Source organism: Lithobates pipiens, unplaced genomic scaffold (assembly GCF_037356315.1).
Source record: "Lithobates pipiens isolate NorthernLeopardFrog02 unplaced genomic scaffold, aLitPip1_a1.2 Scaffold_1, whole genome shotgun sequence".
NCBI classification, from domain to species: Eukaryota; Metazoa; Chordata; class Amphibia; order Anura; family Ranidae; genus Lithobates; species Lithobates pipiens.
Genome location: NW_027507685.1, coordinates 96097354 through 96122290, shown reverse-complemented (window position 1 = coordinate 96122290; position 24937 = coordinate 96097354). Strand labels below are relative to the sequence as shown.

The 24937-nt window shown below is 46.2% G+C and overlaps 1 protein-coding gene and 2 non-coding genes across 4 annotated transcripts; all 3 read right to left on the bottom strand.

The window, feature by feature from the left end:
• Positions 1–205: 205 nt before the first annotated feature.
• Positions 206–23985, bottom strand: DKC1 (dyskerin pseudouridine synthase 1). Of its 2 annotated transcripts, XM_077465197.1 has the most exons (17): positions 23877–23985; positions 23736–23788; positions 19742–19828; positions 18236–18327; positions 15956–16140; positions 14295–14359; positions 13848–13974; positions 8288–8418; positions 7939–8082; positions 7730–7850; positions 4084–4202; positions 3381–3484; positions 2607–2658; positions 1806–1868; positions 1530–1580; positions 825–935; positions 206–506 (listed from the first exon to the last, which is right to left on the bottom strand). In XM_077465197.1, the coding sequence occupies exons 1-17, from the start codon at positions 23890–23892 to the stop codon at positions 459–461; spliced, it is 1569 nt and encodes a 522-aa protein (XP_077321323.1). In that variant the 5' UTR covers positions 23893–23985; the 3' UTR covers positions 206–458. The 2 variants fall into 2 exon arrangements, with proteins under 2 accessions (XP_077321323.1, XP_077321324.1); XM_077465198.1 differs by lacking the exons at positions 206–506; positions 825–935; positions 1530–1580; positions 1806–1868; positions 2607–2658 and having other exon boundaries at positions 3377–3484.
• LOC143989693 (small nucleolar RNA SNORD83) lies at positions 3581–3653 on the bottom strand. The gene has a single exon (XR_013277062.1). It is a non-coding gene; the product is annotated as a small nucleolar RNA SNORD83 (small nucleolar RNA).
• Positions 8505–8577, bottom strand: LOC143989700 (small nucleolar RNA SNORD83). Its single transcript, XR_013277063.1, has one exon. It is a non-coding gene; the product is annotated as a small nucleolar RNA SNORD83 (small nucleolar RNA).
• Positions 23986–24937: the final 952 nt, after the last annotated feature.

Below are 24937 nucleotides of genomic sequence, written 5' to 3'. Positions count from 1 at the left end.
CAATTGTGTGATGCCATCATGTCAAAATCTAAGGAACATTTCCAACGCCTTGTTGGACCCATGAAGGCAATAAGGTGGTCCAATCCTTGACTAGCAAGGTGTACCTAATAAATTGGCCTCCTGAGGGTTAGATATCATCCAGGTGGTGTAGCCATTTTTTTTATTACATGCAAGGCTAAAGTGTATAAACATAAGACCGACACAATTTAAACTTTAGTAATTTTTACTAAAATATGCAAGAAAAACCATTGCAGGTGGACTTTGATACACGGTCAAACGTAAAGAGCTTATTGTAATCCCAATCTTAAACGACAAAATTAAAAAAATAAAATAAAAAAGGGGAGAAGGGGGAGGAGACTGTACAATCCTTAAAACAGGACAATAAGTTCCATCAAGGCCTTGGCAGTACAGGACCTGGATATTCCATCCACCATTGTGAACTCAGTTATAAAGTGAGATCAGTCCTCTTCTCTGCGTTTCTTCTTCTTCTTAGCACTCTTGCTTACCTGAAAAAAAAAAAAAAAAAAAAACACATTAGGACCATAATAAGATTCCAAAGTATTAAGAGGCCCTGTCATCTGACCGTTCTTGGCACCCCCTTGACCCCCCCTCCCATATACCCAAAGGGGCCCTGCTCCAATAAAAGCTCAGCAAGCACCATAGACCAGTGATGGCAAATGTTGGCACCCCAGATGTTTTGGAGCTACATTTTCCATGATGCTCAAGTACACCGCAGAGTACATGAGCATCATGGTAAATGTAGTTCCAAAACATATGGGGTGCCAAGGTTCGCCATCACTGCCATAGAATGTCCCAGCAATTACCTTTGCAGAGTCTTCTGACACCACTTGTTCCTCTTCTTGCGATTCTTGGTGCTTTTTCTTCTTCTTCTTCTTCTTCATTACAGTGCTTTCATCAACCCCCTCTGGCTCCTCCTGCAAGATAAAATATAACATGCAATCTGAGTGCTGGATAACAATGTGGCCCATTTTAGAACATACTGGTAACCAAACTGCGACAGTCTGGTTTACAGCAGGCCAAAGAGCCCAGTGCCATGTAAATCAAAACCCAATCATGCAAGGACACACTGTGTGTAAATTTAAAGTCGCTCTACGGCTAAAGGTTTTATTTTTTTAATCTTAATACAGAGGACCTGGGGTCCTCCAAGCTGTTGCAGAACTACAAGTCCCATCATGCCTCTGGGAGCAACTGCCTGCCAGCCTTGCAATGCCTCTTGGGAAATTTAGTTCAACAGCTTAAGGGCCCCCAGGTTGCCTACCTCTGCTTAATAGCTTTTGGATGGGATCAGCCCTTTAAGGCGATCACAGAGTGCGCCCTGCGGGCCGTGTTCTGGGAGAGTCAATAGACTTTTGGTGCGGTAGGCAAGTGGTTTAGAGAAAAATCGGTTGTAGGTTTTAGTGAGTGTACACAGACTCATCCGAGCTGCAATTGTCAGATGTACTTTGCAAAAAAAAAAAAAAAAAAAAAAAAAAAAGGTATAAAAAAATATGTTGTTTTCTGATTTTTACCTTGATCACCACTTCCTCTTCTTCGGCTGGTGCCTCTTCTGCAGGCTTTTTCTGAAAGACATGATTCACAGAGTTACAAGGGTGCCAACAATATTCTCAAAGTTCTTTACACTGAGAAGTGCCTTTTAGTTTGGAAGATGAGCTGTAAGAGGTTGGCCAGTATATTGGCTATGGAATAAACTTAGAAATTTTGGGTTTACAGATATTTAAGTATGGCCTAATTGTACCGTTCCAAGAAAAAAAAAAAAAAAAAAAAAAAAAAAACTCCACACTTACCTTTTTCTTTTTGGTAGGCTTTGGAGTTGCTGCTTCGCTGTCTGATCCACTTTCATGCTTTCTCTGCAAGAAACAAAAATGTGTTTTAGACAATTTTTTAAAAATAAAAACTCAGTATTAGTTTTATCCCATTAAAACGAACGGCAAACATTCCTATAACCAAGGAGATAGATATATCCATCTATATGGAAGGCCACCATGCACTGCTCAAAAACTATTAGCTCAGCTATGCCAAAAGCAGGGATAGAGAAATCCACTGCCTGGCAATATTCCCAGCAGCCATGCTCCTCAATACCCAAACAGTGTGGTTGATTTACTAAAGCTGGAGTGTGCAAAACTACATTAAAAATCAGCTTTTTTGGTGAAAGGTTAATTGACCAAGCTGAAGTCAGAAGCAGATTGGCTACCATGCACAGCCGCACCAGATTTTGCACTCTCCAGTTTCAGTAAATCTACCCCCCCCCCCCCCCCCGTTTGTCGGCTTCTGATAAGATGTAGTCGTTAATCGGCTGATAGTTTTCCACTCGACAGTTGATTTTTAAATACATTTATTCGGCCTTGTGGTGCTTACAGGGCTGCCCCAACTCAAATTTTATTAGAACATTTAAATGCCAAACTAAAGAGACTAAAAACACACACGTCAATTATGTGAGCTACAAGCCTGACGGGATGCACACTGCAGCCCCCCCAATAGGCAGTAGCGAGTTTATTTTGCAGGATGACTCCCCCATAATACCACAAACAGATAAAAGGGGGATAACTTCCTGCGGGAGCCAAGTCTGCAATATCACCGACACACACCTTAGAAGGCGCAGGAGTTTCTGGTGCAGGAGTTGCTTGTTTCGCCCTAGCACTGCAAAAAAAAAAAAAAAAAAAAGAAAATTATATATTAGTTTTGGCTTTAAAAATTAAAAACCCTTTAAGTAAAAGTCACCCTATTGGGGCATCACATTCAACATTGTACTTTCCTTCATTGCAGCTGCCGCACAATTCATGTGACAGCGTTTGTGCCTGGCAATCAGCTGCCAGACTCAAGCAAGTGCACCACAGGAGGAGCTTCTATGCTCCCTTCTACGAAAAAAAAAAAAAAAAAAGCTGAAACCCACTTAACACTGCCGGGCAAATACTCCATGGACCACCCATTTCCTGAAATGCACCCCCCCCCCCCCCATTTCCTAAAATGCACCCCCCCCCCCCCAAGGGGGCCAACCATTTCCTAAAATGCACCCCCCCCAAGGGGGCCAACCATTTCCTAAAATGCACCCCCCCCAAGGGGGCCAACCATTTCCTAAAATGCACCCCCCCCAAGGGGGCCAACCATTTCCTAAAATGCACCCCCCCCAAGGGGGCCAACCATTTCCTAAAATGCACCCCCCCCAAGGGGGCCAACCATTTCCTAAAATGCACCCCCCCCCAAGGGGGCCAACCATTTCCTAAAATGCACCCCCCCCAAGGGGGCCAACCATTTCCTAAAATGCACCCCCCCCAAGGGGGCCAACCATTTCCTAAAATGCACCCCCCCCTAATGGGCCAACCATTTCCTGAAATGAACACCCTCCATGGACCACCCATTACCTGTAATCAACATATTCATCCCGCCATTGATTTGGAGTATTTTCATTGGCTTTGCCGTGTTTGTCCAGCAAACCTTTTTGAATCATCATCTTCTTCTGACTTGCCTAGGAATAAAGTCAAATTACGTTATAATTTAACTACACACTTTGCTTCCTCTATGAATTGCTGCTATCTACAGAGGCCTAGTCCATTTCTACAAGAGCCATCAGTTATAGGGTGATAGATGAAAGTCGTCATCAAAAGATTCACGGATCTGAATCTACATCATTTGGCTCAAACTGCTTTTGGCATACCCTACAAGCTGCTGTGAGGGAGGGGGGGGGGGGGGGGGGGGAGAAACCCCACCCCCACACACTGCAATTGTTTTGCAAATTTTGTAGGCCATATGTCAAATTTAATGACGTTTAACCCCTTGGCACCAGCTCCTACTGCCCATTTCGGGGTTTCAGATGCCAGGAGATGGGGCGTGGTCCGATTATGTAACCGCCGTTCTGGTCTGTCACGATTGGAAAGTTCCCGATCGCAAGTAAAGATCAGAAGTGCTTAGCCACCAGTAACTGCCATGAGCACATGCTCTGTTTATCTTTAGGAGCGCATATATGCAGCCTCTTGCTGTTAAGACCCACCGAGAGGCCTCATATATGCAAACGGTCGGTGAGGCGTTAAAATGCACCACCCCAAACTGAAAATGTTTTAGTCTCACCTTAGGACCCAGGCCCCACTTGCGTGGATAAATGTCCCTCTCCATAATGACGCGTTTGATCTTTGCTACAATACCATGGTCACACGTAGAGATCACTGCAGTCGTCATAAGGGCAGTAGCTGTACGCCATAATAAAAAAATATATATATAAATATACAAGTTAGCAAAAAATAAAGAAAAAAAAATATATATAAAAGTTGGTCTTCAGAATTGTGATCAGATAGCTCATTTCATCTTTACCACTTCAGACATCTTGTCCAATCTTACCCGTGTGCACAATATACTGCAAAACGCAGCATATGGGCCAATAGGAAGAAGGGTTCTCATTTCCAAGGAATAAAAGAACAAAGTCAAGTATGTCTGCAGGCTCAGAGAATGGATAAACTTACTCATCATTTCACAAAAACACTCAGACATGTGTATTGAGGTTGCAAATATTACGCAGTATGGCCAAAAAGTTTGTAGACATCCTTCTGGTAATGCTATAGCATATAAAAAAAAAAAAAAAAAACATTTTAGACAACTGTGTGCTTCAAACTTTGCGTAAACAGTCTAGGGAAGAACCTCTTGTTTTAGTACAGCTGTGCACCAAGCCAGCCCCATAAAGACAGGCATTTACGCAACTGGCGAGCACAACATCTGGTGCAGCTTTGTATGGTAGCTAATCAGCTTCTAACTTCAGCTTGTGCAATTAAGCTTTGACACAAAAAAAAAAAAAGTTCTTTGGGATGGCACATTTCCTTCCAAATTTTACTCCCATGATTGGCAACCTTTGCTTTGATTTTCTCCACTAGGTTTGGTCTAGGGGCACCTGGTGTTTCTTCCTCACCACTTTCTTGCCCATCTCCTGCTACTCTTACGGCTCTTCTCTATTAAGGAGCCAATTTTTCTGAAATTCACCACTGCACCTGAGTAAGCTCTCATGCATGTGCTCCTTTGCCACCAAGTTGTGTAAATTTTACTTGTTCAATCGCGTCTTAAAAAGTAATTTAGGCAATCTTCACGTGATCTAGATCAGAGGTTCTCAACCCTGCCCTCAAGTACCCACAACAGATCACGCTTGCAGTTTTTCCTTCATCTTATACTGTGCTTTCAGTCAATGGCTTGGTATTTTAGTCAGCCATTTTATCGAAGAGATTCCCCAAAACCTGGCCTGTTCAGGGTACTCAACAGGGTTGAGAACTGAGCTAAGTTTTACCCTTCAATACCCATGTATTTCAGGTCTATACGCCTGTATAATTCCTCACATTTAAAGTGGTTGTAAACCCTTCCAAACCACTTGGACCTACAGGTAAGCCTAGATTAAGGCTTACCTGTAGGTCCAAGAAATATCTCCCAAACCTATACGGTTTAGAAGATATTTGCCCGAAGACGGGCACCGCTGTCTACGGCGCATGCGCCGTAGACAGCAGTGCGCAGGCGCACTGAGCGTGGCATTCTCGATAACGAAGATGCCGCGTGTCTCGGCTCCCGTGCGCGGGAGTGACGTCATTGCGGCTTCGCCGAATGACAGCGGCGGAGCTGCGAGACCCACCGAGAAGATGGATGCGCCGGACTACAGGGGACAGCAGTGACTTCGCTGGCTCCTGTGTCAGGTAAGTGACACATAATGGGCTACTATGCGATGCATAGTAGTCCATTATGCTTTGCAGGGAATGAAAGAGGAAGTAAACTCATCAGGGTTTACTTCCTCTTTAATAGCTGCTACCGTTGTGCAAATTTTTTTTGTCCATGCATGGACCGATGTTGGTTTTAAATCTTTTTCCTGATTAAATACTTGAACTAGATCAGGTCTTCTCATCCAACCTGACCTCACAAACGTTCTTTTGGCTGAATGAGCACGCATTTCCATGGACACCCTCAAATCTGGTGGAAAGCATTTAAAGAGTGGAAGGGGACACACCATATTAAATGCCTGTGGTTTTGGTATAGGATGTCCAACTTAACCACCCCTCCTGCCCAGACCAATTTTCAGCGCTCTCACTTTGAATGACATTTACTTAGTCATGCAACACTGTACCCAAATGAATTTGTCTTTGTCCCCCCACATAGAGCTTTCTTATGGTGGTATTTGATCACCTCTGGGTTTTTTATTTTTTGCGCTATAAATGAAAAAAGACCGAAAATTGGAAAAAAAAACGCATTTTCTTTGCAAATTATTAATTTTTCTTCATAAATTTTGGCCACAATTTATACTGCTACATATATCTTTGGTAAAAATAACCCAAATTAGTGGATATTTGGTCATTGTGAAAGTTAGAGAGTCTACAAAGCTGTGGTGCGAAAAAAAAAAAAAAAAAAAAAACGAATTTCTTGCGACCCGAACAAGCCAGGAAAGTACAAATGACCCCTTTTTGGAAAGTAGACATTCCAAGGCATAGTGGAGGTTTTTGGTGTCATTTTTCCCCACAATTCTTTGCAAAATTAAGTTTTTTGTTTCCCCCCCCACAAAGTTGTCATTGCAATAGGTAATTTCTCTCATGGCACGTGTATACCACAAATGACGCCCCAAAATAAATTCTGCTACTCCTGAGTATTACGATACCTCATGTGTGGAACTTTCACAGCCAGCCCTAGCCAATTAGAGAGACCTAACATGCAGGGAGCACCGTCACGCGTTCTAGGAGCATAAATTACACATCTAACTTGTGCGCCCCTCCCCATGGTCTCCCCCTCCTTGTGCGCACCTCTCCCCCCACCCTCCCTGTGCGCGCCTCTCCCCCCACCCTCCCTGTGCGCACCTCTCCCCCCACCCTCCCTGTGCGCGCCTCTCCCCCCACCCTCCCTGTGCGCGCCTCGCGTGCCCCTCCCACTGTGTGCGCGACCCCCTCCCCCCACTGTGTGCGCGACCCCCTCCCCCCACTGTGTGCGCGACCCCCTCCCCCCACTGTGTGCGCGACCCCCTCCCCCCACTGTGTGCGCGACCCCCTCCCCCCACTGTGTGCGCGACCCCCTCCCCCCACTGTGCGCGCGACCCCCTCCCCTCACTGTGTGCGCGCGACCCCCTCCCCTCACTGTGTGCGCGCGACCCCCTCCCCTCACTGTGTGCGCGCGACCCCCTCCCCTCACTGTGTGCGCGCGACCCCCTCCCCTCACTGTGTGCGCGCGACCCCACTCCCGCCTTTCTCTCTCCCCCCCCCTGTGTGCGCGCCCCTCTCCGCGCTCGTACTAACTGTTGCTACAGCACGGAAGCTCTCCCTCACACGCTGTCTGTGTGAGGAGGGGAGCCGGCGATGAGAGATGATCTCATATACGAGATCCTCTCATTGGACTAGCCGATAAGTGGCCATTTAGCACAATCTGTGATTGGCTGTGTCCGAGGGACACGGCCAACACAGAACTTCCGATACGTGCCCGCGGCGGTGCGCATTGAGGGAAGTAAAAAAAGGAGGACATCCAGGGACGCCCTCCCGGCAGCTCTGTAGCCGTCTTTTGGCTATAGAGCAGGCACAAAGTGGTTAAGTAAAAAAGGTGGTGTCCAAAACATTTGGCCATATGGTATAAATTATACACCTACTAAAACTGGGGCAACTGCATGCTCCCTTCAGCTTGTTCATTTAAGCTTTCACAATAAAACAGGAAGCCGATTGTCTACCATGAACAGCTACACCAGTTTTAGTAAATCTCCCTCGTATAGTCAACTTACCAATGCAGATTGCCTCTCCTTTGGTTGTGACCACCACGATATCCTGATTTATTTCTATGCCATCTTCATATCTCAGAAGTCCAGGCAGCATGATCTTTGCCCCATAGCATATAGCATTAACCTGCATTAAATAGAAAATCACCATAAGGAAAACCCCCCCAAAAAAAAAAAAAAAAAAAGTGATGCCCAATAATAAAACTACAGCTTACCGCACTGTCTTTCATAACAAGTCTTTTATGGGATACCATCAGCTTTTCCAGTGGAAAGATAACCCTACGAAGGTAGGTTTCATCTTTATTGTTGTCATATTGCCACTGAGCATCCAACACATCATGCATCGTAACAAGGTTATCCTAGATGAAGAGATAAACAAGCTTCAAATCTAATTGATGAAAAAAAAAAATTTAAAATAAAAATGTCAGCTCCAGGCAAGACCCAAATATGGCCTAAAGTCCTGAAAGCCTTTTACTGTCCCAAAAGTAAACTACCAGCCCCAGGGAGAAGCCTGCAGCTGAACTCAACACTTTTGGGGTGAACGAGGTCAGATGTGGTGGTTACCTTCTCACCCATCACGCCCGAGCGAACTCTGCGCAGTTCCTGCATCTGTCCTCCAACCCCAAGCAGCAAGCCCATGTGGACGCAGAGAGTACGAATGTATGTTCCAGCTTCACAGCTTACCCAGAATATACCTTGGGGAGGAACAGAAGGAGAAAAAAAAAAAAAAAGTTAAGGTTTTCACAAAGTGGGAAAATAGATTTGGATTCCTAGCAATCAAAGCCATCAGTTATTGGGTGATAGATGATAGTCAACATCACAAGTTCATGAAAATCTAAACTCCATCATTTGGCTTAATGCAAAGTTTCCATGAATTTTCAAAGTATAAAAAGAGCAACTACTTGTCGTTTATAAAGTGAAAAAAAAAAAAAAAAAAAAAAAAAAAAAAGTAAATAAATTCTCATTTTGGGATAGAGCAAGGGAGGGTTATAACCCCCATCTTTTTGCCATCTGTGTCCCATTGGACAGTTCCTTAAGGAATGCCCTTAATTTGCAGGGATTTCCCTAGGGACCCCCAGGTCACTAGAACTAAAGTCCATATTGGAAGAGATCCTTTACTACTTTTCTGAGGACAACCCAAAATTTTGGATTTTTACTTTTCAATTGCAACGATCATACTAAAAACAAGACAAATAGGAGAGGGGGAATCTCCATAACAGAAGCGCACCGGGGGAAAAAAATAAAATAAAAAAAAGTTTTGCATTTAGTTATGCTTTGGTCCATGATGGGCTAGATGTGTATATTTAACCACTTCACTACATAACAGCCAAAAGACTGCTTCAGTGTGACTGTCCTCACAAAACATGCCTACCGGGCGCCCTGTGATCGATGACAGCTGATCATAGATTGAGGTAAAGGGCCTGCGAGGTCCTTTACCATGCGACAAGCTGTGTCCCATTACAGCTCACCACATGTAAATATATACTGGTATTCCTTGAAAAGAGGGCTGGTAACCAGCAAGGGGGCATTTACACAAATCAGTGCTCTGAGTAGTTGCTCCAACAGTGCCCACCAGTGAAGAAAGACAAAGTTAGAGACTTACCGGTAACTTGTTTTCCCAAAGTCTTTCAGGACAGCACCTGAGAGATGGTGACTCTTCCCTCCAAACTTTAAAGAGAGGTACCTCCCTACCACACCTCAGTTGTAGAAGAGAACCTCCATCCCCGGCTGGAACACAAACATACGTCAGTCACAGCGTAGCATAATACAATACGGCGGGATGTTGCTGTCCTGAAAGACTTCCGGAAAACAAGTTACCGGTAAGTCTAACTTGGTTTTTCCCAAGGAGTCTCTCAGGACAGCACCTGAGAGGACAAGAGACTTACCCCTTAGGGCGGGACAACAGCTTTCAGGACCTTTCTGCCAAACGCTTGATCGCTGGCAGATGTGAGGTCCAGTCTATAATGTTTCACAAGTGTGTGGAAACTCGATCATGTCGCCGCCTTGCAGATCTGTTCAGGGCTGGCAGCAGCTCTCTACCCATGTAGACGCCAGAGCCCTGGTTGAGTGCTCAAATCCCTGCTTGGGAATATGCCTCTGAGATAGAGGATTTCAGCCATCTAGCTAAAGAAAATTTAGAAGCCTGGAAACACTTTTTATTTCCTGAAAAAAGTACAAACAGTGAATCTGAACAGCTCTGTCCTTTCTAAGTAACACAACAGAGTCCTCCTGAAGTCCAACATGTGGAAAAGGGTCTCCTCTCCTTTTGGGTTAATGCAAAAGGTTGGAAGTACTATGTCCTGAAGCTACCTTCGGTAAGAATTTTGCATCTGTTCTAAGAATGACTATCAGGAAAAATGGACAGATACGGTTCTTTAATTGATAGAGCATTTAGCTCACTGATCCTGCGTGCAGAGACAATGGCAATCAGAAAAACCTAGTCTTTAATGTGAGAAACCTAAGGGGTGCCTCATCCAGGGGCTGAAAAGGACCCCTTGTTAGAGACTGCAGGACTACCGACAAATCCCATCTAGGAAAAACCTTAAGAGGTGCTGGTCTAGACCTCTTGAGAGCTTTAAAGAATTTGATTACCAGCGGATCTGAGGACACAGATCTCTCTAAAAAACACTGTTAAGGCCCATACACACGATCAGACTTTTTGACAACAAACATGCAAATTAGCTGTTTTGGAGCAACATCCGACCGTGTGTACGCTCCATCGGACAAACTTTTTTGGTTTTCATCAGACTTTTGTTGGCTGTGTGAACGGACAAACTTTCTGGCAACAAAAGTCTGATGGAGCAAAGTCTGATCGTGTGTACAGAAAACCATAGGACTTTTGTACAAAGTACAAACAGGCATGCTCAGAACCAATGCAAAAGATCAGACAACAATACAGAAGTTGACCAAAGGTGGCAGTAAAGAGCAGAAAAACCACGTGATTTGGTGAAAGTTGGCTGAAAAAGTCCTGCTGTGTGTATGCAATACAAGTTCAGGGCCGACGCCCTTTGTACAAAAATCCAAGGGAAAGTTTGTACAAAGTCCGATCGTGTGTATGAGGCTTTAGTACCGCTACCTGCACCTTCAGGGTACTAACTGCTAGTCCCTTGTCTGCTCCATCTTGTAAAAACTCAAAGATGGAGACAAGGCTCCCTGGGACCTGGGTGGATGAAATACACCACGTTTTATAAAGCTTCCAAACCTTAGAGTAAATGACCCTTGTAACCCTTTTCCTACTTGCCTAAAGAGTTAAGATCAAACGGCTGGAAAAACCCTTGCTCCTAAGGAGCTGCTTTTCAGAAACCAGGCTATGAGTGCCAATCTGGCCACTCCTGGATGATTTACTGGGCCCTTTAACAGATCGTGCCTAAGGGGCAGATGCCAACAAGGCTTGATTGTCAGTCCTAGAATGGTCAAAAACCAGGCCCTCTTTGGCCAAAAGGGCGTGGTATGACTGGCACCTTTTCCTTCTGAATTTTCCTTAAAATTAACTGAAATGGCATAGCAAAGACGGAATTCCCATAGATATGCTAGCGCGCATCTGTGCCCAGCGACCCATCGTGACTGTCCAGTGAAAAGAACTGGGGGACCTGGGCATTCTCCTTTGAGGCAAACAGGTCCACCTCTGGTAGCCCCCCCCCCTTTTGGAGGTTCAAAAATCCACCCCAGAGCCTCCAAATGGTTGCTAGCTTTGCCTAAATTGATCTGCAATTCTTCGCTGTATGGGGCGAAAAATAGCAGATCGTCTAAATAAGGAATAACTGCGATTCCCTGAAGGTGCAGCGGAGCTAAAGCTTCTGCCATCACTTTGGTAAAAATTCAGGTTGATGACAGACCGAAGGGTAAGGCTCTGAACTGGAGATGAACCACACCCCCCAACCTCACCGCCAGCCTGAGGAACCTCTGAGACTTGGGCGAGAGCGGGACATGCAGGTATGCATCCTTTAAATCCAGCGACGCCATAAAACAACCTGGCATCAGAAGAATTCTGACTGAGAAAATAGAGTCCATCTTGAACCTTCTGTACCTGATGGACTTGTTTAAAGGCTTTAGGTTGAGAATCAACCGAAATTTTCCTGACTTTTTTTTTTACTAGGAAAACATGCAAATAAAACCCCTCCTGCTGTTCTTGTAGCGGTACTTGGGACTACTACACCCTGCTGCATCAGTTCCTCGAGAGAGGACTTCATGGCCAGGGCCCTTAACGAGTCCCGCAGGGCGTTTGTAATCAAGAACCTTCTTGGGGGGGGGGGGGGGGGGGGGTTCCTGGCAAACTCGAGTGTGTAACCCTGTTAGAGAGAGTGGTCAAAATAAACTGATTTGAAGTTATCCTTGACCACTACGGAAGAAATTCTTGTAGTCTTCTGCCCACCCGCAGAGACGAGTCATTGAGATTTTTCAGCCTGTGTAGTACGGAAGAGAATTCCGCCTCTACCTTTCAGTTTCGGGGCGGACCAATTTTTCCTTCTCCCCTGCAACTTGCTGTCTTGATTCTGAGTTTTTTTAGGTCGAAAAAGTTTTGGTACCCGTTTTCTCGTTTTGACCGGGAAGGATCTCTTTATCGGCTGTCCTGTCAAGATTATCATCAAGGTCAGGGCCGAAAAGGTCACCCAAAAAGGGCATCCCACACAGCTTGTTCTTTGATGCTGAATCACTGGGCCAGGTTTTAAGCCATAAGGCCTTTCTTGCAGCATTAGTTAAAGCTGCTGACCTCTTAATTACCTCAGCTGAGGCGTCTGCAAAATAAGCAACTGCCGCAGTCAGGGTAGGAAAAGAATCTAAGATTTCCTGTTTGGGGGAAATTGCCGCTATATGCGACTTTAGCTGGTTGACCCAGTATTCTAAATTCCTGGCTACACATGTTGTGGCCATTGCTGGCTTTAAATTGCTCATAATGGATTGCCATGATCTCTTGAGCAAAAGATCCATGCATTTGTCCATCGGATCCCTCAAAACTCCCATGTCTTTGAAAGACAGATCTGTGGACCTTGAGACCTGGGAGAAGGTGGCATCCAGCCTGGGCACCTTGTTCAACACTGCTGCAGGGTCCTCAAAAGAAAAAAAAAAAAAAAAAAAAAAAAAAAAAAAAAAAAACACCTCTTGTGGGCTTTGGAGAAAAAGGGCTTTTTCTCTGGATCTTGCCATTCTTTCCTAATGGCCTCAGATGACTGGATGAACTGGGAACGTTTGGCCCCTAGGCTAGTCCAACCCTGCATACATGCGGTCATGAAGTGATAATTCCTTTCTTTCCTCACTCAAGCCAAGCATAGCATGAATGGCTTTAAAGGAGCCCATCTACCTCTTCAAGGGACAGTTTGAATTTAGAGGGGACCACCTCAGTCTCCTCCAACTCCTCTACCGAATCTTTAACGGAAAGAGCAGGGGACTGCTTTTCCCTATCTGAAGGGTCTTCAGGCAGAGATTCCAACACTGGGCTAGAGAACGACCCCTGGGAGGAGTCTGAAGTGGAAGGCTGACTAACAGCCGGGTTTACCAGTGAGTCACGAAATTCTGAATCGTGGCGTATAGCTCCTTTACAGAGGCAACCAGATCCTCACATACAGAGGGCGATTCCTCTTTAACTAAAGTAGTAATGCAGGCACTGCATAAGGTTTTCTTCCAATTTTCTCCCAACTTGGCGCTGCAAGAAGGACATCTCTTTGGGTCAGAGCTTTTAGCCTATGAAGAAAAAGACAAAAAAAAAGTGGAAAAAAAAACCAGGGGACCCTTAGTGAGACCTAGTCTCTGCTTTGATAAGGATCACCACACAGGTGCACTAAGAAACAACCAGTCAGCCTCTAGTGCCCAGACAGGCCCCTTGCCACTAGGGGGGGGGTAAAGAGTGCCCAGTATTGAAGTGGTTAAAGAGCACCAGTCGCCGTGTTGATTTAAGGCAGTGATACATCTGTACATGGCCAGCACTCCCTTGATGCCAAGTATGAGGGAGCATGTGACAATGTTTAAGTCTAGCAACAAACCACCAGAGCAAGATGTCATGATCCCTTAATTTCCCCGAAACCAGCCAATGCTCCAGAATAATTTAATGCCACCTGTGACAGAGGCAGAAGAACTGCTGGCGTTGCTACAACTAGTATCCCCCTCATACTGTTTCCTGAACATTTACCTAGTCGACGCTCTGGATCATATTCCACGAGTTTGCTCTCGTAAATTGTTCTCACGCGCAGTTGTCTTTTCACAGCAGCTATAAGCGGAGGTCGTTGAAAGAGGGCACCAGTGAGCGTCTCCAGAGCCTGGATACAAATGGTTTGAAAAATAAGATCGATTAGATTAAAACTCCATTAATACTCATTATACATCTCCAGCTTTATCAGACAGTTAGCCTCTTCTTGACCATAGACCATATTCTCCTGCTCCTTTGCTCACCATGGTCCCCGTCACACTGCAAAACGCAATGCAACAAGTTCCAGCGTGAAGAGCGCACCCGGGTTCCGGGTTCAGAGAAAGACATAGGCTCAGAGAATGGATAAACTGTGTCATCATGTGTACTGGAGGCTTAAATACAGCCATGAAAAAAAAAAAAAAATAAAATAAAATAAGTCAAACTCTTTACCCGTGAAAGCTGCTGCTCGCTCTCCAGAGCATTGTGAAGTCGCACAATACCAACATATTCTTTGCCTAGGAACCAGAAAGGGAGAATTAACCACTTGACATCTGGAAGAAAAATGTACCCCCCCCCTTCATGACTAGGCCATTTTTTTGGCGATACGGCACTGTTACTTTGACAATTGTGCAGTCATGCAACACCATACCCAAATAAAATTGTAATTTCCTCCCACAAATGGATATCTGATCATCTCTGCAGTTTAATCTTTTGCACCATAAAGAAACACACAAACACACAGTTTTCTTTAAGACAGAGTCAATGAAAAAAAATAAAAAAAACACACACAATTTAGGCCAATATGAATCCTACATACTTTTGTTAAAATAAATTTGTGTATAGATTGTTTAATGCGAATGTTATAGTGTCCACAAACTATGGGATAAATTTAGGGATTTTTTAAATCCTAGTAACGGCAACAATCAGCAATCTATAGCAGGACTGCGATATTGCAGGGACAATTGGACACCGACTGTGGGAATCCGTGACACCAATAGTGATCAGTGCTATAATTATGCACTGCCACTATAATGACACTGGCTGGTGAAGGGGTTAAACAAAGGGTTTTAACTGTGCCTAGTCAGCGTTTGTGTACTGTATTGTGCCGTTTTTACTGGGGGGGGGGGGGGGGGGGGGGATGGAGTCTAGCCCCTGCTTTGCAGCAAACAGAATCTATCCCTCCCCTTGTTAGAGCTGAGATCTGCCTTGTTTACATCAGCAGATCCCCGTTCTGAGTGTGACAGACCATCAGCGGGTGCCAGAGGAAATAGAGAAGCCAGGACCTGCAGATAGGCTTCTGCTGCGCCGCCTGCTCCCTCCACAGTCCAGAGGAAAATAAAGCCCCGATAGCAATGCCAAAAATGCATGCAATTTTACCAAGTGTATTTTGCGTTTGAGGTCTTGCGACTCAACATATTAAAAAAAAAAAAAAAAAAAAAAAACACACACACACACACACACACGTGCATTATTGATGCATTTCAAATAGGGAGGCAATTTGTGTGTTTACTGGCCAAAAATGCAAAGTGGGATACATTATTCTTGATTTTTTTCTAAGTGCCAATAAGGGCCTAAAATAAATTCATATTTATAATAAAAACGCAACTATACATAGTAAGGTTGAAGACAGACACCAGTCCATCCAGTTCAACCCGAGTGAGTTTCTACAATTGTCCCTATACCTGTATATTGCACACTCACATCGGTCCCTACCCTCAAGGATCCCACAATCCAAGGTCCCCATTCATATACTAGGGTCAATTTGGGACAGAAGCCAATTAACCTACCTGCATGTCTTTGGAGTGTGGGAGGAAACCAGAGTACCCAGAGGAAACCCATGCAGGCACAGGGAGAACATGCAAACTCCAGGCAGGTAGTGTCGTGGTTGGGATTCAAACCAGCGACCCTTTTTACTGCTAGCTGAGAGTGCTAACCACTACACCACTGTGCCGCCCATATATTATATAGTTATATATTAACTATATTATAATATAAAATATTAAAACATAATATAACTCATTTTCAGCGAAGTGCATTTTTCAGTGAAGTGCATTCTGAATTTTTGGTACGCTTTTCCCCAGGTGACAAGTACCATAAATAAAATCCCTCACCTGCACTCTGCTGCGATTTGACAAGCCGGGTTGCGCGGTCGATGCAGACAATTAAACAGCCAGTCACCTTCGGATCCAACGTTCCACTGTGACCCGTTTTCTCCACGCGTAGAATTCGGCGGATCCATGCCACAACCTCGTGCGATGATGGATTGGCTGGTTTGTCAAGGTTTATGAATCCTGTCCTGAACAGTATTGAAACCCAAGGTGAATACCAAGTGATACATTCAAAAGGAAGACATACCCCAGATAAAAAAGGAGATTTAAAAAAAGTCTCAAGAGCCACATTAAGTCCTGGCTAGATCACCGACTAAATGTAAAAAATAGGTGCTTATACTGTAATACACAGCCTCACCCTGCTCTGCACATGCTCAGTTTCCATCTATTTTTCGCCACTCTGTGCTGAAAATGTAGAGTCCGACCTGCTGAAGGCCTAAAGATTTACTGCTGCTCAGGGCCTCAGCAAAATGGCAGCATCCAGCAGTAAGAAAGCGACACTGGAGGAAATTTACAGCACAATGTTCCTTGCTAAAGATTTTTTTTTTTTTTCAAAGTTATGGGTAAAGTTCCACTTTAAGACTATGGTGGTGTTCTGTTCACATTTCTTGGCTGCAATCCTTAAAGAGGAAGTAAACCCTGATGGGTTTACTTCCTTTTTTTCCCTGCAAAGGTAAAGCATAATGGACTACTATGCATCGCATAGTAGCTCATTATGTGTCACTTACCTGACACAGGAGCCAGCGAAGTCGCCGCTGTCACCTGTAGTCCCCCGCATCCATCTTGGTTGTGGCGTCTCTCGCAGCTCCGACGAATGACAGCGGAGAAGCCGCGATGACGTCACTCCCGCGCATGCGCACGGGAGTCGCGTCTCGGAGCTCCGACGCTGCCATTCGCCGGAGCCGCGATGACGTCACTCCCGCGCATGCGCACGGGAGTAGACAAATTTGGCAAATCCATTCTTGGACTTGCCGCATTTAGTGCGCCTGCGCGCCGCTGTCTACGGCGCATGCGCCGTAGACAGCGGTGCCCATTTTCGGGCAAATATCTCCTAAACCATATAGGTTTAGGAGATATTACTTGGACCTACAGGTAAGCCTTAATCTAGGCTTACCTGTAGGTCAAAGTTGTTTGGAAGGGTTTACTTCCATTTTAATGCAACTGTTGCAGGGTATCTACATCTAAAAAGCAGCCTTCAAGTGCCTGAAATACCTGGCCGTTCTGTTGGGTTTGACAGTTCTGGGACTTGCCATCTTTATTTTAAGATCTTAAAAGATTAAAGCTGGCCGTCTACAGTGGAACTCCTCCCCCCCAAAAAAAAAAAAGCGCAATACATTCTTCAAAAGCAGGCCCTTTGCCATATTTTATATGCCTAGGAATCACACAGCTTTGAACCTGTGTGGTAACTGCTTCAGGCTGCATTGTTTTATGCAATTACAAACACGTGTTAACCTGTTATGTCCTGTAAAAAGTGTTAACCACTTCAATACCAGGCATTTCCACTCCTGCACAGACCATTTTTCAGCGTTGTCATTTTGAATGACAATTGCGGCCATGTAACGCTGTACCCAAGTTAAAAATTTTCCCCCAGAAACCATGCTCTTTTGGTGGCATGTGATCACCTCTGCGTTTTTTTATTTTGACACTTTTTGGGACCATTGGTATTAATACAGCGATCAATGCTAAAACAAAAAAAAAATATTTTTTTTACTAAAAATGACTGGCAGTGAAGGGGTTAACCACTAGGTGGCACTCTAGGGGTTGAGTGTCCTAGGGAGTGATTCTAACTGGGGAGGGGCGGGCACTGCATGTGACACATCACTGATCACTGCTCCAGATTACAGGGAGAGCTGAACAGCTTGTTTACATTAGCATCTCCCATTCTTCCCTTCTGAGACGATCGCGGGTATCCCTGCAGACATCGGGACCCGCGACCAGGGTCACGGAGCTCCCGGCGGGTGTGCCGCCTCTTAAAGGGCAACGTACAGTTACGTTAGTCTGCCTTTAAGCACCCTTCTGCCGCAATATATCTGCGAGAGGCAGTTGGGAATCGGTTAAAGAACCCACGAGGATAGGAATATGTTAACTGCTTGTAGTGCCATGTTCTGGGACTGTTAACCTGTCTGGTGGATCAGTCATAAAGCGGGCATGCAGCAAATAATGCTCCATGTTTGTTGGAGGCACCCCATGACCCCTGGGGCATTTTCTACTCTTAACACACCCAAACCCCCCCCCCCCCCACAAAAATCCCTCACAAGACAACTCACATACCTCAACACTTACTTAATATACTCAGCAATGTCTCTTTTCAGGGGGTTGGAGCCGGATGGAATAGGAGTGTAGTGCGTCGTCCGAACATTCAGTTTATCGAAATTCTAAAAAAAAAAAAAAAAAAAAAAAAAAAAAAAAGTTAACACCCATAGACCACAAACATTCTACAAGGGTAGAGCACGGTCATAGAGGGATCTATCCAACTCCCCCCCCCCAGACAATGGAGAGCAGATCACAATAGTGGCTTTTGTCTGACTCAAGACCGACTTTGTTCTCAAACTAGAGGCCCGTACACACGAGTGGACTTTGAAAAACATACAAAATTAGCTGTTTTAAGGCAACATCCAAAAGGGGACCACCACATCGGCAGAGGGGTCCGCTGCTCCTGGATCTTCAGGGTATCACGCACAGCTGTGCTAAGTTCTCCAACCAGCTCCTGTGTCGTGCCCGGATGGGGAATCATCCTCGTTTTTTCCGAATGGTCCTATGCATACCGCGGAGCATTGAAGCTCACCAACCACCTCTGGAGCTGAGGTATGCCGTGGCCTGCCAAGCCTTAGCAGCGACCTGCACACGCTCGATGGCCGGACGGGGGGGGGGGGGGGGCTGGGCGGACTACAAGGATAACTCAAACCAGCCTGTCACCCAGCCGGCAGTTTATGAAAGATCCTGGGGTCTTCTATCTTGTGCAAAAGTATAAATGCTGCATGAAAAAAATAATAATAATTCACTAGACAAAATATAACAGGCTCCTGGGGCAACGGGGAGGGTTGTTAGCACAGGGTCCGCCCCTCGGCAGTACTGACAATTCGGTGTATTGTGTTACAATTTTGCCTAGTACTCCTAGTGGCAGGCTAACAAACCCATTTAGTTAGAGAGGACCTGTGTCAGTCAGTGAATATAAGAGAAAATAAGTTTTCCACAATCCCTGCCCCCTTACCAGTAATGGGGCTTGCAGCATGTGCTGGAGGTACAAATGTCTGGTTGCTGGCAAAATTTGTAGATTACCTTGTCATGTGATATAAAGTTTTGCAATAAAGAGCGATTTTATGTGCATTTTTGCTTAGCCTTAAAACCTTGTTTCATAGTCTCATCATTGTCTTACAGCCACCAGATAAGACAAAAGGGTTGATTAGGTAAGCAAAGGTAGACTATATAGACTATGCACTTTGTGAAGAGGTTGCGCAAGAGCTTGGTAAATGAGGTAAAGTTTCAGTATGCAAAGAATACCCAATCACACGCAAGGAATAATTTTTTTTAAACATTTTTGCATGAACATGATTGGATGGAAGTTAGACATTCTACTCATTTACCAAGCTCTGGAGCAACTGCAAAATGCAGCGTGCACAGTCTATTTGCCTTTAGTAAATCAACCTCCAGTTCTCCGATCACCCCCTGGTGATAAATTGTCAAGCCTGGTTTATTTCTGAGGAAACAGGACAGTTCAAGACCCCAGTAAAGAGGTCATTTAACAAAACTAAAAATTAAGTCACGATTTCAGACAGACCTTATACAGACCTTGAGTAAGAGTGGCCACTGAGAGGTGTCCAGCTGGGCTATTTTGGACTCTGGTTTTATTAAAAAGCTTTCTTCATGCTGTATATCCTGAAAAGAGGTTGAGAAGTTAAAATATTAGGAGGGAAAACTATATAAACCAATTTTTTTCTTTTTTTTTAGTAAAACAGCTGGTACGACAAGTAATAGAAACTCAACACGTCACTCTAAAATTGAGCACGCCCATGGCACAGAAAAAAAATAAAATAAAAAATCTCCAAAGGAGACACTTTAACCACTTGCCGACCAGCGCACGACGATGTACGTCGACAGAATGGCACGGGCAGGCATATGGGCGTACATGTACGTCCAATCTTCAATGCCGCCCTGCCATCGGGAGCGCACCGCTGGCGGCACGCTCCCGCGCTGGTCGGGACCCCCGTGAGTCCGGTCGCGGGACCCGATCGCCGCGGGCATACCCGCGATCGTCTCACGGGACGGCTGAATGGAGGAAATGCCGTGTAAACAGCATTTCTCCATTCTGCCTAGCAACTAGTGACACTGATCTCTCTGCTCCATGTGATTAGAGCAGAGATAAGTGTTCACTAAATGAAAGCCCAACCCCCCCCCAGTTAGTAACACACCCCTAAGAACACTTAACCCCTACACTGCCACCCACTGGTTAAAGAGGAAGTAAACCCCGATGAGTTTACTTCCTCTTTCATTCCCTGCAAAGGCAAAGCATAATGGACTACTATGCATCGCATAGTAGCCCATTATGTGTCACTTACCTGACACAGGAGCCAGCGAAGTCACCGCTGTCCCCTGTAGTCCGGCACATCCATCTTCTCGGTGGGTCTCGCAGCTCCGCTGCTGTCATTTGGCAAAGCCGCGATGTCACTCCCGCGCATGCGTGTGGGAGCCGACATGCGCGGCAGCTCCATTGTTGGAAATGCCGCGCTCAGTGTGCCGCTGTCTACGGCGCATGCGCCGTAGACAGCGGTGCCTGTCTTCGGGCAAATATCTCCTAAACCATATAGGTTTAGGAGATATTTCTTGGACCTACAGGTAAGCCTTAATCTAGGCTTACCTGTAGGTCAAAGTGGTTTGTAAGGGTTTACAACCACTTTAACCCTTTCACTGCCAGTGTCATTTACACAGGAATCCCTGCATTTATATAGCAGTGATTACTGTATAAATGACAATGGTCCCAAAAATGTCCGATGGGTCCCCCACAATGTCGCAGTCACAATTAAAAAAAAAAAAAAAAAAAAAAACGCTGATCGCCGCCATTAGTAAAAAAAAAAAAAATTATTAATAAAAATGCTATAAAACTATCCCTATTTTGTAAACGCTATAATTTTTGCGCAAACCAATCAATAACCACTTATTGCGATTTTTTTGACCAAAAGTATGTAGAAGAATACGTATCGGCCTAAACTGAGGGGAAAAAAATGTTTATTTTTGGGGGATATTTATTATAACAAAAAGTAAAAGATAATGCGTTTTTTTCAAAATTGTCGCTCTATTTTTGTTTACAGCTCAAAAAATAAAAACCGCAGGGGTGATCAAATACCACCAAAAGAAAGCTCTATTTGTGGGAGAGAAAAAAAAAAAAAAGGACGTCAACTTTGTTTGGGAGCCACGTCGCACGACCGCGCAATTGTCAGTTAAAGCGTTGCAGTGCCGAATCGCAAAAAGTGGTCTGGTCTTTGACCAGCAAAATGGTCCGGTCTGAAAGTGGTTAAATTAGGGTAAGTTAAGGGGTAAATAAAATCAAATAAAGACTGCCGCTTGTTGGGTTGCTTTAATGGATATATGCAAGTTGCAGAGAATATCATCCCCTCTGCTGAAACAAACAGGTTTCTAGGTTGGAATTGGGTCCTTTTTTCCCCCACCTCGCCTACTATGTGAATACAAAACTAACAATGTTACTTTGTATCCCTCTCATTTGAATGATGTTTATAAACATTGTTAGACACCAGCAGCTGTTTTTTTTTTTACACAGCCAAATCCCAGGAATTTACTATCCCACTCCATGTCCCTATCACTAATGTTCCACTCCTCCCATCTACACCTACTATCCCGCCCCCCCCCCCCCCCCCAATTGGCACACTTACCCTGCCCCTAATGTTCCACTTTTCCCACCTATCTACTATCCTGTCCCACCCCCCCTCCTCATTGGCACACTTACCCTGCCGCTAATGTTCTACTCCTTGCATCCACCTATCTTGCCCCCCCCCCATTGGCACACTACCCTGCCCCTATCCCTGATGTTCCACTCCTCCCATCTACCTACTACTATCCTGCCCTCCCTCATTGACACACTACCTTGTCCCGATCTCTGATGTTTTACGCATCCTGAACCTTCTCCCCACATTGTACCCCTCCTGCCCTTCCCTAGCACACTACCCTGCAGTGCCCCCTATCCCTGATGTTCTGCGCACCCCACCGGCACACTGCCCTGCACTATGGCCCTTCTCCCATCAGCCCGCCATTGGTGCACTAGCCTGCACCGTGGTCCTCCTTAGCCCTCTATCCTGCACAACGGCCCTTCTCCTGATCGCCAGCTCCCCTTACATTCACCTTCCATCTGGGCCTCCCCTCTTCTCCCATTCGCAATGTGGGTCGTGTTTCAAAAAGGTAGCTGTGGAGAGGTGTTCGGGTGGGTGATATGACCACCTCCTGCGCACCCTTGTTTTGTGTGCAACAGAGTCCTGTGTTTGGACCACCACAAGTGTTTGTATCAGTTATCGGCACCATCTTATTGACAAGCCGTGCCACCCACCACATGCAGTCTATATTTTATGCAGCCGACATACAAAGCATTGTAGGTGCGGCACATGTTAACCCCCCCCCCCCACGTATATGTCAGGCTTTAGGTTGGTGCGTAAAAATAAAAAACTGCACATTTTTAATCCCCCCCCTTATGGATATGACGTCAGAACCCTTGGGGGATTCTGATGAATCTAGCAGTCGGACTGATTTAAAAAAAAAAAGTCTGAAGGCTGCCTTTGTGTCCATATGGAGTCAGCCCCTCAAATGTGCAGCAAAACTGGAGGTACACCTACCTAGTTTTACTGCCCCGTCCCATGTGTTGCCCTCTGAGCAGCAATCCATATTCAGATAACTCATCAGAGCATTTGGCAAGGAGACATTGTCACCTCTTGCTTTAACCCCTCGATCCCTACACCAATGTGCCACAACCACATGCATCACTCACTGTTGCGGGGCACTTTCCATACAGTCCTGCCCCCCCAACGGGCCGCGTTTAAGGCAGTCGTATAGTTATCACAGGCGCTGTACAGGTACACCCCCCCTGGAGCTAAAGGGGGCAGCACCAACAGGGGGGGGGGGGGTTATTGCCCCTCAATCACAAGCATGAATTAGTCCTGACTGCTGGCTCACATGCGGCAGGGACTGCCACTCTGAAAAGCGATCCACAGGCAGACAGGCTACTCAGGTGTTTGAAATCTGATAGTTGCCTCCATCTCCTGACTTAGCCCTTTACATGCCCCAATGGCCCCCCCAATAGACCTACATTCATTGCACCCCCTTGGTGGCCAATGCTTGCCAAAAGAGACATGCTGTTCAGGCCTCATTTACATGTGAGGAGCTCTCTGAAGAGCAACCCGTGTTAAAAGTGCTCTTCAGAGAGCATGACATATCTCAATGACGGCTTGAACCATCTTGATCCCCCACCTCATGCACTGCACATGGCTGTGTTCAGCAGACGCTATGCCCACAGAGCAACAGGGGGCATAGCGCCCACTGCACCAAGCCATGCATGCTCCCCAGACTGCAACCAGGAGTAGAAGTAGTGTGGCTCAACCTCAGCAATTTATCCCCCCCAAAAACAAGAAAGATTGCAGAATATAAAATATTTGAACAAAAAAATAAAAATAAAGTACTGCCTGATCTACAATCCCCTCCCCTATTATATACACCTAACACTGCACAATAGTATCCACATCCACCCCCAATCATCACACACAGGGGAGGCCCCCCCCATTCTTACAGCGATCTCCCCGGCGGTTTGGCTCCTCCGTTTCTTGGTTTTCTTCTTGGATCCTGCGGAAGAACACAGAGACCAAGTCAGAGTTGAGGCGACTCACACCTTAGAGAGACCCGGAGTAGGGCGCGAAGCCCGCACACCTACCTTCTCCCTCCGCCATCTTCCCTCCTCTCTCCTCCACGCGGTACAAGAGACTGAGCACGCGGGCATGGACCGGATATAGCACGTGGGAGGAACACGCACGCGGTCCCGCCCCTTTCCGTCCGGGTCAGGTTTCGACGCCCACAGGCGCCATCTTGGAGTCTGGATGGTCTCTCTGTATGGCTGATAGAGAGAGGGGCGGGGCCTGAGGGTGTGACTGTCACCTCATGGCAGAGGAGGAGAGAAGGAATGTGTGTGGAGTGATGGGGGACACGTAGCTAAACTCTGTTCACCATTCTCCACTATATATAGAGGGCTATTATATGAAATATGATGATAAGTTTCTCCCCTGGAGATCCTGCCAGTCGCTGCACTTCCTGTTTCAGGGTGACAACCCTAAGCTTCGGCTCAGCAATTAGCAGCAGTGTTGTCACTTACTGTGTGTCTGCATCTGTCAGTACCACCTATCTCCTACCAGTCCATTCTCCATAGCCGCTGCACTCCCGGACACGCCGCTGCACCCCCTGTACACACTCCTACTCCCCCTGTAGATGGCGCTGCACCCCGTACAGGCCACTACTCCCCCTGTATACGGCGCTGCACTCCCGTACAGGCCACTACTCCCCCTGTACACGGCGCTGCACCCCCGTACAGGCCACTACTCCCCCTGTACAGGCCACTACTCCCCCTGTACAGGCCACTGCACCCCTGTACACGCCACTGCACCCCTGTACACGCCACTGCACCCCCGTACACGCCACTGCACCCCCGTACACGCCACTACTCCCCGTGCAGGGTGCTGCACCCCCGTACACGGCGCTGCACCCCCCTACTCCCCCGTGCAGATCGCTGCACCCCCGTACACGCCACTACTCCCCCGTGCAGGGTGCTGCACCCCCGTACACGCCACTACTCCCCCGTGCAGGCCGCTGCACCCCCGTACACGCCACTGCTCCCCAGTGCAGGGCGCTGCACCCCCGTACACGCCACTACTCCCCAGTGCAGGGCGCTGCATCCCCGTACAAGCCACTACTCCCCAGTGCAGGGCACTGCACCCCCGTACA